We start from the raw sequence: 16,112 nt of genomic DNA on the forward strand, positions 1-16,112 counted from the left end.
CTAGGTGATTTGTCTCAGAAGGTACAAACACCTGCACATTATATCTATATTATAGACACGAGTAGTTGATTGAAATCATTGAGTATTACATAGTGAGATGAACTTCTTTCTTTCACAGCCTTTCTTTAAGTAAAATGTGAACGATGATGTATGTGTATCTACAATAAGCATCTATTATCTTCCTTCCTCTCTCTATTATTCCTCCCATCTCTCAATGTTCATTACTGACATCATACGCAGCTGCAAGTCATTTATTAGTCTCCCAACAGCAGCTCATTTGCTAGCTGCTGGATTCCAGACAATGCGTTACTGAGAGGAAATTCTGTTCAATTAATGACCCGTGGATTCAGGCTCTCTTACTGTACGTGATTGACACAGTGAGGTCTTTTAAGCTTCAGGATGAACCGGACAGCTAACAAAACATTCAAACAACATTAAGTCTTGCAGCCACATTAACCAAATATATCTCATTTTGTGCTAAACTTAAGTTCAATCAATTCAAACTAAGTGTTGCACTAACACTCAGGCCTGGTTAAACCATGGCTGAGTTTTTAAAGTTTTCAACTTCTTTAGATATGCTATTAGTTATCGTCAAATTATATTTTGCAAAGCCATAATGTCATTTAAATTTAAAACAAATTGGCTGCATACTACATTATACTGCTTCAGTAAATGTATCTTTTTAACACACCATAATCCACACAGAAATAAACATGAATATGAAATGAATAAACAGTTAAACTGGGGACATTATGCAATATAATGTGATTTGGAGCATTTTCCAGGAAAATGGCTCTTTGCCCTTTAACTTTTAAAAAGTATCCATGCTTTCTCTTTCCTTTTTTAAATTGTATTTGCAATGAACAACGTTTGCTGCAACTGTACTGTTTAGATAGATGTTTTTTAAGAGCTTAACAAATGGTCATGCACTGCATAAAAACCCGAACAAACACTGACAACAAAGAAATGAAACAGTTATATCCTATTTATATGAGACCAGCGTCATTCCTTTTTCTCATATAAAGCATTTAGGTCACCTTTGAACAATGTGATGAAGAGATTATGAAAACTATATATATATTATTCAACATAGTTGTAGGGAATCACATAGAAAGCCGGTGTAGGTCTGTGCCTGGTGAATGTGTGTGTGCGCACTGTTTATCTGTGTGAAAACCTAAACTCTGTAAGCTGTTTTCTCCTGTTTGTTTCCTGCTGTTTCACAGAAACAGCTAGAAGCCATGGCCCCCATACTGCTTTTATTATCTCTGTCTTCTCGCTCACTCCCCCCCTCTCTGTCCAATCCTCTCCCTCTCCTTTTTCCCTTCTCTTTGCTCCATGCTGTTTTGTGCTCTACTCTAATTTCCACTGACTGAAATCGGAGAGAGCAGAGGTAGATAAAACCTGAGCTGGAAGAAAGCAGTGGACAGAAGTAGGGGATGATGGAGGGATGCTGATGGAGGGTGCCTTTGAGAGGGCTGGAAAGGCCAACAGATATCAGGGAGTCACACAGAGGAGTAAGATGATAGGAATCCTGCTGTGCTGTTTTCTTTCTCTCTTTCACTCACTCCCATTTCTTTTTCTCCCCTTGTTTTGTTTTTGTTGTTGTTGTTTGTTTGTTTTTTTACAACAAAAATAAATTCAGCCTGGAGCATTGTCTGTTTGAACCTGTAGATGAAGGCAAAAGAAAAGGAAAGTAAAATTGTACATACAAAAGTTAGAACTTAGATTTGACACGTAACTTATGTACTTAAGTAACGCCTCCATGATCGTATCCCAAACCTAACCAAGTCATTTGTTGCAGGGGCTTGTGCAGGCCAACTAATTGCTTGTGTTGCTGGACATTCTTAGGAAAAGCAAGAAAACGAACAATAACTTCTCATAAGATTTTGAATAAAAATGAACAATGGTTTCATTTAATTTAGTAACCACTTTAGCCTAGTATTGCGCATGTTAAAATGATTGAGACACTTGCAGAAACTAGCTAATCTTTATATCATTTGTTGCTCTTTTTTAATTTAATTTGCTTGTAATTGGAAGTAAAGTTAATAGGATGTAGGGCTGTCACTTAAATTTACCACAACAAGTTTAATGAATACAAACGCAAAACATACTCGGCTGAAGTACAAGGCCTGATGGTTTGTGCTTTTGCGCTGAGAGTTTTGAATTCAAACATGTGATTGCAGATCAATAATACATTTTATTCTCACTTTCAAATGTTTTTTTTAAAATTAATAATACAAACTGATGTTATGAACATCTTATTTTCTGTATAATGGATGGAAAGTGTAGCTACATGTGAGCCTCATGGCAGCTCAATAAAGTATTCAACTGAGCCTCATCTGGAGGGCTTCTGAGCCAGGTGAAGGTCATAGGCAAGGGTTGGGGAGGGGGGTGGCAGGGTGGCCTAAGGGGGTTACTGATGTCATCTTCGAACAGGCTTGATTCTCTTAACAGCTCCATTGCCTGTCACAGAATATCCTTGACAAACATAGCTAACTCGTCCTGCCGCTGGGGTCTCAACGCCAACGGAAAGGAACATTTAATAAAGTACTTGAAACAAAACAACAAAAGGCAACCTGCCCTCCTCTAGAGAGGCACTTTAATGCAGTAGCCTTATTAGCAGTGACAGTTGCTTAAACTTGCTTACCATAGCGTCTGAATTAATGTGACTTAAGGTGAGAACCAGCATTATTTGTCTAGATTGCATATCTTATTGTGAAGGGCATTTCCACTGTTTGCTTAAGCAACGTGTGTACGACCTCAGTAGATCTCCATTAGCCTTGAAGAGTCTTAATGACATATTGTGTGCTAGGTTACTTACTTTGTCTCCATTAGCCAAAGTGTGAATGGTTATTAGTCTGCTAGCACTGACCTGTGACTTCACACCCATACACATGCACACACACGCATACATTATTGGCACACACACAGTATTGGCCTGGGTGATTTGTGACCTCTTTCCCTCCTTTGCTGCCATCTCACCCGTATTGATTTCCTCTCGTCTTTTCCTTCGTCCCTCCTCCTTTCTCTTCCTCCTAATGTTTCTCTTCTCTGCGCACTCCCTCATTCTGGCATCACTCCCGCTCTCCTCTATCTTCTTTTCTAGCTGAAGCTCTCTCACCTTTTTCCTCCTCTCATTTCTTGTGCTCCCTTCCCCTGTCTCTTTCTATCCATCTCTCCCTTTCTTATACTGATATTGTTTGATTTCAATTATTAACAACCATTAACATTTATAAAGGAGGTCAATTAGCTTCTGTTTCAGTGACTCCTGATCTGCAACAGAGCTTTGTGTTTATGTCTATATCAATTTATAGGTAAAAACAACTGTGTTTATTGGCCAGTTGCATGTTTTTGCCGATTCTTTGAATGATTGTTTTATTTTGTGTGGTAAATTGTGTGTGTGTGTGTGTGTGTGTGTGTGTGTGTGTGTGTGTGTGTGTGTGTGTGTGTGTGTGTGTGTCTAAAAAAGCAGTTATGTTTGTGTGACTGTTTGTGTTTATTTCAAGTGGACTTTTTCTCATGTCCTGGAATGTCCTGGTTCACTGCTTCTTTAGAGCCACTGCAGGACTCGAATGTGTACGCTCACTGACATTCACATGTACGGTATCAATGCACACACACACACACACACACACACACACACACACACACACACACACACACACACACACACACACACACACACACACACACACACACACACACAGGAGAGGTACTCAAACATGAACCAGGAGGGACTGTGATGATCAATCAATGTCACTGTGGGAGCGTACACATACACACACATGCATGTCTACACATGCTACTGTCTGCGTTGAGTGTCTGCAATTGGTCACAGACCGGTGAGTCTGTTCTGTCAATGTCCTGGATGATTCCCCTACGTAAGCGAAGAACTCAGTCAACCCTTGCACGCTCCCTTTTTGCCTCTCATCCTGTTGTCATTTTTCTTTTTCAATTTTGTGTGTGCCTTTTCTGTCTCCACCTTTTACTCTCCTTTCCTATAATAATTATGTAATCATTTATAGTGGGCTCTCAGGTAATATAACATGCCATGTCCTCGGATCGTTAGCATTGGCTTTGAAATGCATCTCTAAATGTCTGACTCTGCTGTTGGACTGTGTGATTTTTGTTTTTCATATTTCTGTTACATTTGATCAATATTGTGCTTGCATACTGTGTATCTCTGGCAGGTCACAATGATATATTGGGACTTTAGCCTGGATCCACTTCAGATAGATGTCTAGAATCGTTGCATAAAGCTGTCTAGTTCCAGACCTCCTTAAGTAGGACTCATTATCCATAAATTGTTGGTCAATTAAGACATTTAAATAAAACATACAATCTCAGCACAGTGCCGACCTGTAGCAGGGCTGAGATGCTGTGGTTTCTTAATGTGCCAGGGCTCAGTGCTCCTGCTAACTCTTCAGCCTATTTTCCTCAGACAAATGAAAATGACTCACGGTGCCCACTGCAATCTGTAAAAATGCTTACCCTTCTAATTTCTTGCTCCACAATATAAGAAGCCCATTATGAGCCATGTTTTCCTCTTTCATTGTCATTTGGTGCCCCTGGTCAGCAGGTGCCACTGATTGTTACCATGGAAACATGGCTCTTTGTCCCAAATTAGTCTGGAAGGGTCTTGATTTTTGTAAAACTTTAACATGCATTAGACTAAGGGGGAAATTAACTGAACAAATGCAACACAGCAGTCTAAAATGTCTTTGTGAAATCTTTGTTGCCCCTGGTGACTATGAATCACATCATTTCATACTCATACAAACCATTCAGTGACGTCTCACCCCCGTATGGAAGCATCCAGATTGATTATGATTTTGACGAATGTTTTCCTCCATCTCTCTTTTCTTTTTTTCTTTTCTTGTATGTATGAAAAATCACATCTACAAGCCTTTGAGCTGCATGTAACTATACAGATAACCAATTAATCAGGCCAACTGTTTACTTTTGATTTAAAAACAGCGTTGTCAAACATACATCCATGTAATCTCTACATTTGAAATATATTTGGCATTCACGTATTTGCTGATTTTACAGTACTGGCTATAGTAAGGAAGCAGCAGTCACCATATAAGGTGTTTGGTTGAGCTACAAAGCCTGAATGAATCCCTGTAGTGAAATTGTGTTTTTCACTTGCAGCTCCTCCACAGGTAGTAGGTCAAAGCACCGGGTCACTTACTGAACAACATCCCTGGAGCTGGTCGGCATGCTGCGTGCTGCTCACAAACACTTCAGCAGAGCAGATGTTTGCGTAAAGGGACACCCAAAGTTTTGAATCTCTATGTATCTTACTTATTTACGTATAGGACAGAAAGCATGAAGTTAATTCAATGGCTCTGTTTCAACAAAAATGGAACAGTATTCACTTCACAGATGGAGTACTTGTTGCAGGTCTGTTTGTGTTACGTTGTCCATCCCCTGGCTGTATCTCTTTTGACCTTCTGCCTTTGTCTTGTGTCAGACTCCCTTCCTCTGTGGCAATGATGAATTAATAATAGTTGTGTTGACTTTTTCCTGTATCCTCTGTTTCTTTTCCCTAAAGGCCTGTCGGTTTGACCTGTCGCTGATCACATTTAAACACCACAAAGCTTTTGAGTGCTTCTCCCCGTTTCCTTATCGCTTTCGTTTTCTAAACCATTTAGCCTTAAAACCCCCGTCTCTCTGTTTTTATGTCTGTCCCTGACTCACTGGCTTTCTTTCATATGTGTTTCTCTCCAGCTTTTTTGTTCCATGTCTTGTTTATCTAATTCAAAGAAATCAAGCCTTTACACTTCTGTCTGTGTCATTACTGTTTTTGTGTGTTTACTCATCTATGTATTTCCGTCAAAACACAGTGAGAGAGAGTGAGACAGAGGGAAATGGTAAAAAAAACAATGAAAAGAGACAGAATGTAGACCATCAAACTATTGAAATGGCAGGAAACCTATCCTGCATTGTCAGATTCAGATTATGAAAATGTTTAATCAGACGGTTGACATTGGACCTAATTGCCATGCATAAAAACACAAAGATATGTTTGCAAATGTTTTTAATTAAGAACAAATCCAGTTAATTTCAACAAGCCCATTAATTTGGCTGACATCGTTTACATAATTGACTCAACGTTTCTCTGCTTTTTGTTTCACTGGCGTAAAGCCATTTCCAGAAAACCTGCTTTAAAATGATCATCATTAGTTTTTTTCTCCAACAATTCTGCAGATTTGATAACATGAAAGACTTCTCCAACCTTAATCTGAGTTTTGCCTTATAATGAACATTATGTGTTTTCTTTATTAATCTGGGTCTTATTTAAGCAGTTTTAGCCATCAATTCCAATTGGGTATGATGAGAGTATATCAAGTAGGTTAAATGTAGAGAATTGTGGATGTGGCGACTCTGCTGAAAATGGATGTATGGCAAGCAACATGAAACACCAATAATCTTACAGTATTCAAATATGAAAATATTGAGGAATGCAAAGTTATTATCCAAACCGTTCTGTTGTAATTATCAATTTTCCAAAGCTACTTTACGTGGGAATTTGCAGCATAAAATAAATGTGTAAATCGTGGACTAATCACATTTAGTAAAAGCTATTTTATAGTGAACATGTATAGTATGACACACTGCTATGCAAACCCACAACAGGAGAAAATGATTTGTGTATCTCTACTCTGCAACCTTTTCAAATCTGTTTTTTTTTGCATGTTCGCTCCCTTAGTCCCCATTTGTTAGATAAAAAAGTCCAGAACTGACAAAGCACATTCGTCCACACTTGTACTTTCACTCCCCAGCTGACAAGTAAACTTTGTTATAAGAATTGACACTTTAGGACTAAGAGAAATATTCGGGGGTTGTGTGCAGTTTTTTGATTGATAGAAATGTTTGTGACAGTATCCACTCGTCTTGATACTCGTCTTCCATTTTTCATCTACCTCTTTCCCCTCACCTCCCTCAGCTGACAGCAGTGGTTTTGTTGATGTGAAGCACTGTCATGCTATAGAGACCCACAATTCCACGCTTGTCTTCTCTTAAGAGAATGATATGAATGCTCTAAGCACTGTATCTCAACAAAATAAGACACCGAGTGATCTGGGCTTTTTAAGCCTCAGGTAATTCAGTAGCTCTCTGCCCGGCAACACTAGCTCTGTGAGTTTGCATTAGCAAACAATGGAAACAACTGGGGCTTTACTGGTTTCAACAGCACAGCTCAACATCAAATGACATCTATCTTTATCTTCTTTAAGTCTATTCCCACTTTTTTGTTTGTTTGTTTGACATATTTTTGTCGTGACAAGACTCTGAAAGAAAACAAGGGAATCACAGAGTATGTAGATAGGTATGAATTTGAGAAGTTTTGCATACTTTTTTACATTTTTCTGGTATGACTTATCACACTTACTTTTTATCCCCAGACATGAAAACACACAGATGACACAGTAAAAGTAAATGTTATATTTAACAATATGATTTTGCTTCTTAATTTAAACACAGTGGAACTTAAAACCAATGTTTATCTCCACAAAGGCAGTTAAGTTTTTTTTGCATAACTTCTAACATTAATGTAATATTTTATACCAAAAATGTCAATGCTGTCCATCATTGGTATTGGTTGTCCTTTTTTTGGTTGGAGCATTGGGTCTGAAGACACATTGGGTTCTGAAGACAGACTGAGAACAGGTTCTGTCATTGACTCTTACAATGCAAATGTGCCTGAATTTAACATAAATTGAAAACCAACATATTATTACCCATTTATTTTAGTTTCAGCTTTAGTTAAACGTCATCTCTTTGCACTGCTTTCACAAAGATACTTCCCCTTTTTGGAAGTCTTAGCTCATGCACACAACCTATTAGAAACCCAGTTATATGTATACATGGCCAAGAACTCTAGCTGTGTTATACAGTTTTTTTTCTAGTTCCTGAGAATAAACAGGATGTTTAGACAATAGTTACTGATCACTGGTCAGGTTTCTGAAGCTTAAAGTCAAAAGATTACCTCAGTGCATGTTGACTCATCTGACAGCTCTTCCGTTCCTTTCGACTAAGCCAGCAGTGTCAGATTGGTGAATCCTTTTGACTTCAGCCTCACTGAGAAATTGAAAGCATTTCATCATTACAGTCATTGATTTTCCCCTCTGTAAAACAAACTCGGCTCTCCCTGATTCACTCTCTATATGTCCTGTTTTTGTTGTGTTTCCCTTCTTTCAATCTGTTTTCTCACATCCCTGTAACTCCCTGTGTTCTATTGTCTCACTAATATCTTCCCTTTTCAATACATGCAATACCTTGCAACACACATCCCAGTTTACCCCTTATTCAACTGCTGACATCAATAACTCTTGTATGTTGCTTCATACACCTTCACAAGAAGTGAATCATCTCACTAATTGAAAACAGGGAGCACCTAAGAGTTTATAAAGGAGAGAATGTAGTTGTAATTGTGGCACAGATGACAACACATGAGCTACACACGATCAACGACATCGCTCAATATTGCATTGCGGGCAGCGTTAGCACCCAGAGCTCAATATAATGAAATATTGAATAAACTTTGAGTGCAAGTGCAAGGTGTAAAGCGTGTCTTAGCTTGGACTATATTTATGAAGGCTTGCTATAAGTGCCACATAAAGCTACTGTAAAAGTTATCTGGCACAGCTTTCTTCAGTCCTCTGCTGGGAAAAAGCATCCTCTTATGCAAGGCAAGCCAACTGCAGTTTTTCAGTCAGAAAAGCTGAGGTGTTGCAGTAAATCCTCAAAGCAGAATTAATATCTCTACCTTCAAATTTCTTATTCTCTGATTTCTTATTTTCTTATTTATCATAAGTTATTTATGATGAGAAATTGTTTACTAATTGTTGTAGTAAATTTGATTTTGATTGTCAATTTATGTTTTTATTGTATTTATCGGCTAATACTTAACCTGCTCCAGTGATTTAAAAGTATTTTACTGCTAATACTTCTTGATCTTCATCTTAATATGCCATATGCTTAGTGATGAAAAGCTTTAAATGTGAATATGTTTTCCATTTATTTGTCTTCCGCACTAGCTTGCTCCTTAGCTCTTACTGTTTCCCCAAATCCCGGGTCCCATTCAGGGATCATCCTGCATATTTTTCTTTTCATTTATTTGAGTCCATTTGTCATACCTAGTTTTCTGGCTCATTTTAACCATTCACTTTAATTGCATCACTTCCCTCATTACTTTGGCGGTAGTATGCCCACTGGTGTCCACCTCTTCCCCATCCTTTTTGTCCACACGCTGTGGCTTTTGCTCATTGCAACTGCCTACTACTCGTCTCAGTTTAAGTCCTGGGTTGCTTGCTGGTTATAATTGCCACTTTAGCTGCCATTTTCTTAGCCTCTACCTCTCTTGCTGTGTCCCTTGCCCATTTTGTTTTAAGCTGCGAAGCCATAACAATCTCCCCTGTTTGCTAGTTAGCTCCAACTCTGATATTCAGTCTAGTTTTTTATACTGTCTTTGCTCTTTGCCCTTGTAGCTTTCTCCCCCTGACTGGCTATTATCGCTTGTTGTGCCAGCAATACCTTCTGCAAGCTTTTTACTCTCTGCCTTACTTTCCTTTTTGCCCTCTGTGCCAACAATGTTATTTGATTTGCCATATATTCAGTTCCCTCTTTTACTTTCCACCTCTTCCATCTTCCTCTAGCTTCTTATCAATCCTGATTTTTTTTTTCTAACTCAAAAGCCATGTCTCCCCATCTCCCAGCTCGCTACCACAAAAGCTTCGGTTGCCGTTCTTACTCTTTGCCCTCTTGGGCTTCTCTTTAATTCTCTTGCCGGCCATTAATGGCCATTGGTGCGCCACAGTCCTGCACGCTGGATCTCACTTTTTGCCTTCTCCTCTGTCCCCTTTGCCTTTAGGCTGGCATGCTTACTTTACTGTCTCTCAATTTCTCTGGTGGCAGGAACTTACTGAGAGGCTTCATAAGTAATAGGCCTAAGTCAGATCTGTGGAGCCCCATAGAGATTTTTGCTTGAGTCTTTGTAACACTGCTGAACCTGAAATAAACTGCCAAGATCGTTTTTCATAGCATTTTGCCCGCCTGCTCCCCAGTCCCCACAAACTTTTACCTAAACCCATTTTTATCTCCTTTCCTGTTTCCTCACCGTTTCACATTTCATTGCCCTTTCCTACCTCTTATTCCGTCATCCTCTCTCTTCCTCTCACTGTACCTCTGTCATGTTATTCTCCATTACTTCCACCAGTCTACAGTTTCTCTCATTTTCCTCTCATCTTTCTTCTTAGTTTTTGAGCTTCACCCTAATTTTTTTACTTTCATCAGTCCGTCCTTGTTCCCTCTTTCTGCTTTTTTTTATTTGTTATTTATTTCCATTGTCTTGCATTTCCACAATTTTCTCAATGTCCCTTTTTCCCCTGCACCTGTGTTCAATCTGAACCATTCCTATATATCCGAAAGTTAATCCCTCACTCTTCATTTCCTATTTTCCTCTGCAGTCCTCTATCTGTGCTCCCTTGCAGTTCTATCAGTTGTGTGCAGCTATTCAAACCTCTCACTTATTCTTCACATTGAGTTGCTTTCAAAACACCAGAGAAAAGGGGAATAGGAGAGCAGAGTGGGATAAATGGTGGAAGTGCAAAGGAACAATCTCGCAAAGTTTACATTGAATCCAGAGTTACTCTACTCAGTAGAATGACCTAGCTTTGTTAACAAGCAGCCGACATTGTATGAATATCCTCGGCCGATATTTACTGTGCACCGCTTTTGCATTTGCTTTTGCTTTTACTTTTGCTTTTGCTTTTTAAGCCAACATAAAAGCCACATCACATCAGTATAAGCTTAAATAGACGTTTACTTTCTCTTGAGTATCAGTGGCTTGGTGAGAACAGGAACTTGTGACTCGATAACCATTTCAGGCAGTCTTTTCTAGCTTTAATCTAAATCTCAACTGATATCGCAAGTGATTGAACAGTGCTTTTGATTTCTTCTGCAGGTCTGGTCGTAAGAGAAGCCAGTATAGAAATTACACGGCAGCAGGTGGAGGAGCTGTTTGGTCCTGAAGATTACTGGTGTCAGTGCGTGGCCTGGAGCTCCGCTGGAACCACCAAAAGCCGCAAGGCACACGTCCGCATTGCATGTGAGTACAGTACTGTAAGCACGCTTGTGAGTTTTAAAGACCAGGGGGTGCTGTTCACACATGAGTAAGCACGAAGAGTGTGGGTGAGTCATTGTTTTAACAGTCAAGTGTTAATAGGCATACTTAACTTTTACATGATATATAGGACATGCATAAATGCAAGGTCTTTTTTTTTCCTTCCAAAAAATGAAAAGATAGCCTTCAAATAGACACGCAAACAGAAAATCGTTCATGCACGGGGTATAATATAGAAATAATTGCAGAACTTTTGGAATTGTTATTGCTAAAAAATGAGACCATAAATAGGTGTTATTCATGAAAATTCTAGGAATTTAACTTTGAGCTCTATTCTTTTGATGTGCAGAGGCACGTTATTGCCATGAGGTTAACATTTTAACGAGTAAGACTAGAATAGGAACAAAACTTGTAGTTGGGGTGAACCTATGAAACTGTTTTAACATTGAATCTTAGATGGTGGGGACTTTTTTTTCGCAGACTTAGCTCTATAACTTCACCATCAGCAGCTTCCTGTTGAAGAATTTAATTTGACAACTGGGAGTCTGACTTTAAGGTCACCAACAGAACACAGGCAAGACTAGACCCAGGCACACTCAATATCACTCTAGCAGACAGTGTTACCGTGTAACAGTGCATACACAGTGATCACATTGGGAAATCATATTAGGGTTGTTAGACCTAAACAACAGTCCAGGGAAGAAGGAAAGGTAGAATCTTGTTGTGAGTGATCGTCACTTGACGTCTTTGCAACAACTGTGTGGCAAGGGAATTGAGATGTTTGATAGAAATCACCTAAGAAAACTTGTTTGTTCTTTCAATGTAAGCCTCATATAACAGAATGGATCGTCCCTTCAAAGCTCGTTTCACTGGCCTGAGAATTGAACCCACAGCAGTAGTTTTCTAGGCGTCATTGCTCTGGTCAATTCAGCCATATAAGACAACTGGGACTCATCTTGAGTGCTCAGGTTATAGAAGGGTCAAGCAGAAAAGAAATACCAATAACAAAATCGACCCCACCTCCCCGGTTTACCTGGTTTACACTGACAGTGTGGCTCTGCTTGAGTAAACTCTCAAAAGGACAACTGGGGGTTTTGGGAGTCCATTCAGCAGACACTCAACAAACTGCACACATCCCCATATTTAGTACTTTAACAGACAGTATCGTTCTAACAGACTCTCAACCTGGAAATCTTGTTTTCCCAGGTTGGTCTTATTCATGCTGCAGAAAGTAATCCATCATGTTGACCCTTGGTATTCATTCAGGGAAATTTATGTGACTGTAATGTCTCACATTTTCACTTTTGCAGGTCTTGGATGCTTCATTTATTTGTGTCCATCTGACTTACACACATAATTATTCATTCATTTATTTTACTTATTTGCATTGCAAAAAATACACATTTGCTTAGGTATTTAATCTACGTAAAACACTGAAAAAAAAGAATGAAGTAAAGATATAACTATAATCATACATTATAATTCATACATTACTACACAGATCACAAATTGCATAGTGTTTAGGTATCCTATGGTATGCTTATACACTAGATCAGAGCATATATTTTATAGACCACTACATTATTATTTAAATTGGCCCTGTACAAGATTATTTAGATAAAGTAAATGTACACTTGTACATTCATAGAAAGATGAGCTGACTCAAGCTTACACAATATACAATGCAGTATTACAGTTGCCTGGCAGTACCTCAACAACTTGTTTCTCAGTTAATTTGGCTTTTAATACCATTTGAATTTAGAACAGAGCCTCACTACCCTATGCATTGCTTTGGTATGTAAGGACGTTTTCAGCAGAGAGTTAGTGACACAGTCAGAAATATCCTTCTAAGCTCCGCTAATAACATTCGTGAATGGAATGGGCCCTCCTCCGGGTGCAATGAAAGCTGTGTAATGTGCTGTTTTTGGCTTACGTTGGGGCTGATACACGCTGAGAGACGGATGCAGGCAAGCGTACGTATCCTTCTGCATTTCTCTCAGGTAAACACGTGAATGTAGACACCAGCAGCACAGATATGTACACATACAGAGAAGTGAAGGCCACATTGTTCACTGGCTAACCTTTTCAAAAAGGTATAGCTGATGGGTGTATACATGTTTACGTGTTACACCATTAATAGTTCTATGAGGCAGCTGCTACCAATAACTACAACAAACTTTTGCTAAAATGACTTGCATATTTAAATTGTATTTACTTAATTGGGACTGTTCAAGGGCTACCCGGTTTTAAAATTCTAGTAGTCTACACTAAATCATAAATCTTGAATCTCTACATTGAATAACACTGCAAAAAACAGACTGCACTGTATCAGCAAACTAGCATGTTACCTATTTGGCATCATTTCCCTTCTGTTTTCAATCAACTCTCATCATTTTTCGCACAGGTTAAACAGTATTTCACACACGTAAGACCTCTTCCGGAGGTTAGGCAGAGGGATGGTGATGGAAGATGCCTCTAGGAAGGCTTGAAGGGTCAATACACATCAGGGAGGAGAAAGATGATAGAACCCCTGCCTCTCTTTGACTTTACGCTCTCTCTTTTTCTCATCGGTGCCTCTCATTCCTTTCTTTTTTCTGTGGTGTGTGTTTTCCTTCTGACTTTGTCTGCCCCTTCGTCCTCCACTTTCTCTCTTTGTATTATAACAGTGATTTCTCCCTTAACCAGATCTGATTACACTCAGCCTCCTCTTGTGATAACCTTTTACTTCAAATCGACCCAACCTCCTGACCTACCCCGCTTTCGGCTCCTATTTGGATCTACTGTTGTGATTAAAATGCTTCCTGGCAGCTAGAGCTTGCTGAGCAAAGTGTCTTTTTTTTAACCGCAATAGCAATTCAGCATTTCTCTCCTGCATTCCCATCTCCTCTTCCCACTCATTTCCTTATTTCCCCTCTCCTATTGTCTCCTCTCTTGGATTTTTCTCGCTTTGCTCATCATGTGCTCATTGTTTCGTTCTCTCACTTGTGCATCCTTTTTTTTCGGCTCTATCTTTTTCATTCTCCAGCATCTCCAGGCTGTTTTAATAACTGTAGAATTAACATTTCAGGGCACTATGTGAATACGCAGTTTGTTGCTGGATAATGGCAATCAGTGTTGTGCCTGTAAACCTGTCAAACACACAATCAGAGATACTAAATCTCTGAGTGATTAGTTGGTCTTTTGGAGCAGGGCACTTCAGCTGAGTTATGAGTGTGCGCTGGCAGCCTAATTCAAGTTTATAAAGCAGGTGAGAGAAACACACAGAAACACCTACATTCAGTCACGCAAAGCATTGCAGGGACGTACATAAGGGTAAGCATAACAGGCACTTACAGTTCATACACACAAATTGGCATGCAGTGTCAGTCATGCTCTTTGGCCCTGCAGCTCTCAGGTCGAGTCTTTCTCCTTCAACGGATTAGCAATATGTCAAGGTCACACACACACAAACACCCAGAGACACACAAATTTCAGATGATGGCAATTTGTTCTGCCACCTTCCACTGAGACATGTGTGTGCATAGCAATCAGGAGCCCAGACACTAGGGGAGACGGCAACCCAGGCGGCCCCTTGTGTCAACTGGAAAATGTCTGTTAGTGAATTTCTTCTGTTTTGTTTATGATGCAAATGTCTCAGCTGCATGAATTTAGGTTTCCCTTCAATCATGGATGAATTAGACCAAGGAAAACAAGACTCAACAGGGATTTCTTGTGTTAGATTTTAAGCATTGATTAAAACCAAACTATTCAACTCATTAAGGCATAAACCTTGTTTATACAGACAGGCATTTGTAACCCAGCAACTGGAACAACTTCAGTATGTTAACCAAAGTCTCTGGTATGAAACTTGCTCCGCAGCACAGAAAACAAATTTCCCTGACAACCACAGTCTCAATGACATTTGGCCTTTTTTTTGCATGAAATGGCTTGCTTAGCAGTTTCAGAAATTCATATTCAAATGAGAACTCATTTGCCAGATCCAGGCAGTTTCTCCCTTCACACTCACCCGTACACTTTTGCAAACGCTAAAGGTGGAAAACCTTCAGTGTTTTTCTCTGGATGACATCATCAGGAGAGTCTTGGTTTCTGGCTCCGAGAGAGATTTCATGATGCTCACAAACACTGAATAAACATTTTTATAGTGAGAACCATAGTGTGTGTGTGTGTGTGTGTGTGTGTGTGTGTGTGTGTGTGTGTGTGTGTGTGTGTGTGTGTGTGTGTGTGTGTGTGTGTGTGTGTGTGTGTGTGTGTGTGTGTGTGTGTGTGTGTGTGTGTGGTTATGATGTCTCACCATAGATGCAAGCCACTGAGCTTTTTCCCAGATGTCAAGGACCGCTTCAGCATACTCCTAAGTGTTAAAGCGGTAAGCCAGAGCGTTGGTTTAACCACACAAAACTAAAGTCACTTTCCAAAGTCCAAACGTGGTGAACTATAATATCGGTGAGGTGACTCCCTAACAGTCCAATGTGCAGGTAAGCAGGTCAAGGGTTTGAACAAATAAGAAATATTTTTCCATTTTTTACTTTATATTTTTAAACCATAATTGTTTTCACTGAGGATCTCAAGTGAACAGTTGAATTTGTTGTGCTTCAGAGTGCCTGTGCCATGTCAGCAAAAATAGTTGTTTACTTGTTCAAAACTTGACTGTGGATGGAAATACCTTGTCTGATGTCTAGGGGCTGATCACAGGTTGGGAAGTGTTGAAATGACAGGGTGGAGAGTTCTGAGAAATAACTGGAAAGTGGAAAGACTCTCTAAAGTCACTTAGAGAAAATGACTCCCTATATAAGCACACTGAAAATAACTGTGACACTCAATGTCATAGAATACCTTCAGTTCTTCCTTTTTTTATATTTTCTATATTTTGTTTATTTGAAAACTGCATATGAGGGCCCAAAGATTGAGGAGGTACCGACTATGTCTTTGCTACAGCCCTAACCCAATACTAAATGACTTATGGCCTTAGGAAATATTGTCATGAAAA

The 16,112-nt window shown here is 39.4% G+C and overlaps 1 protein-coding gene across 1 annotated transcript in view; it reads left to right on the forward strand.

The window, feature by feature from the left end:
- The window catches only part of unc5ca (unc-5 netrin receptor Ca), a 172,286-nt gene that overhangs the window by 90,936 nt on the left and 65,238 nt on the right, over positions 1–16,112 (forward strand). The window contains exon 3 of the mRNA XM_054610704.1: positions 10,970–11,113. Coding sequence (XP_054466679.1) covers positions 10,970–11,113 — 144 coding nt within the window. The remainder of the gene's footprint in view (positions 1–10,969; positions 11,114–16,112) is intronic.

The sequence above is a fragment of the Anoplopoma fimbria genome, chromosome 13, assembly GCF_027596085.1.
Source record: "Anoplopoma fimbria isolate UVic2021 breed Golden Eagle Sablefish chromosome 13, Afim_UVic_2022, whole genome shotgun sequence".
Classification (NCBI taxonomy): Eukaryota; Metazoa; Chordata; class Actinopteri; order Perciformes; family Anoplopomatidae; genus Anoplopoma; species Anoplopoma fimbria.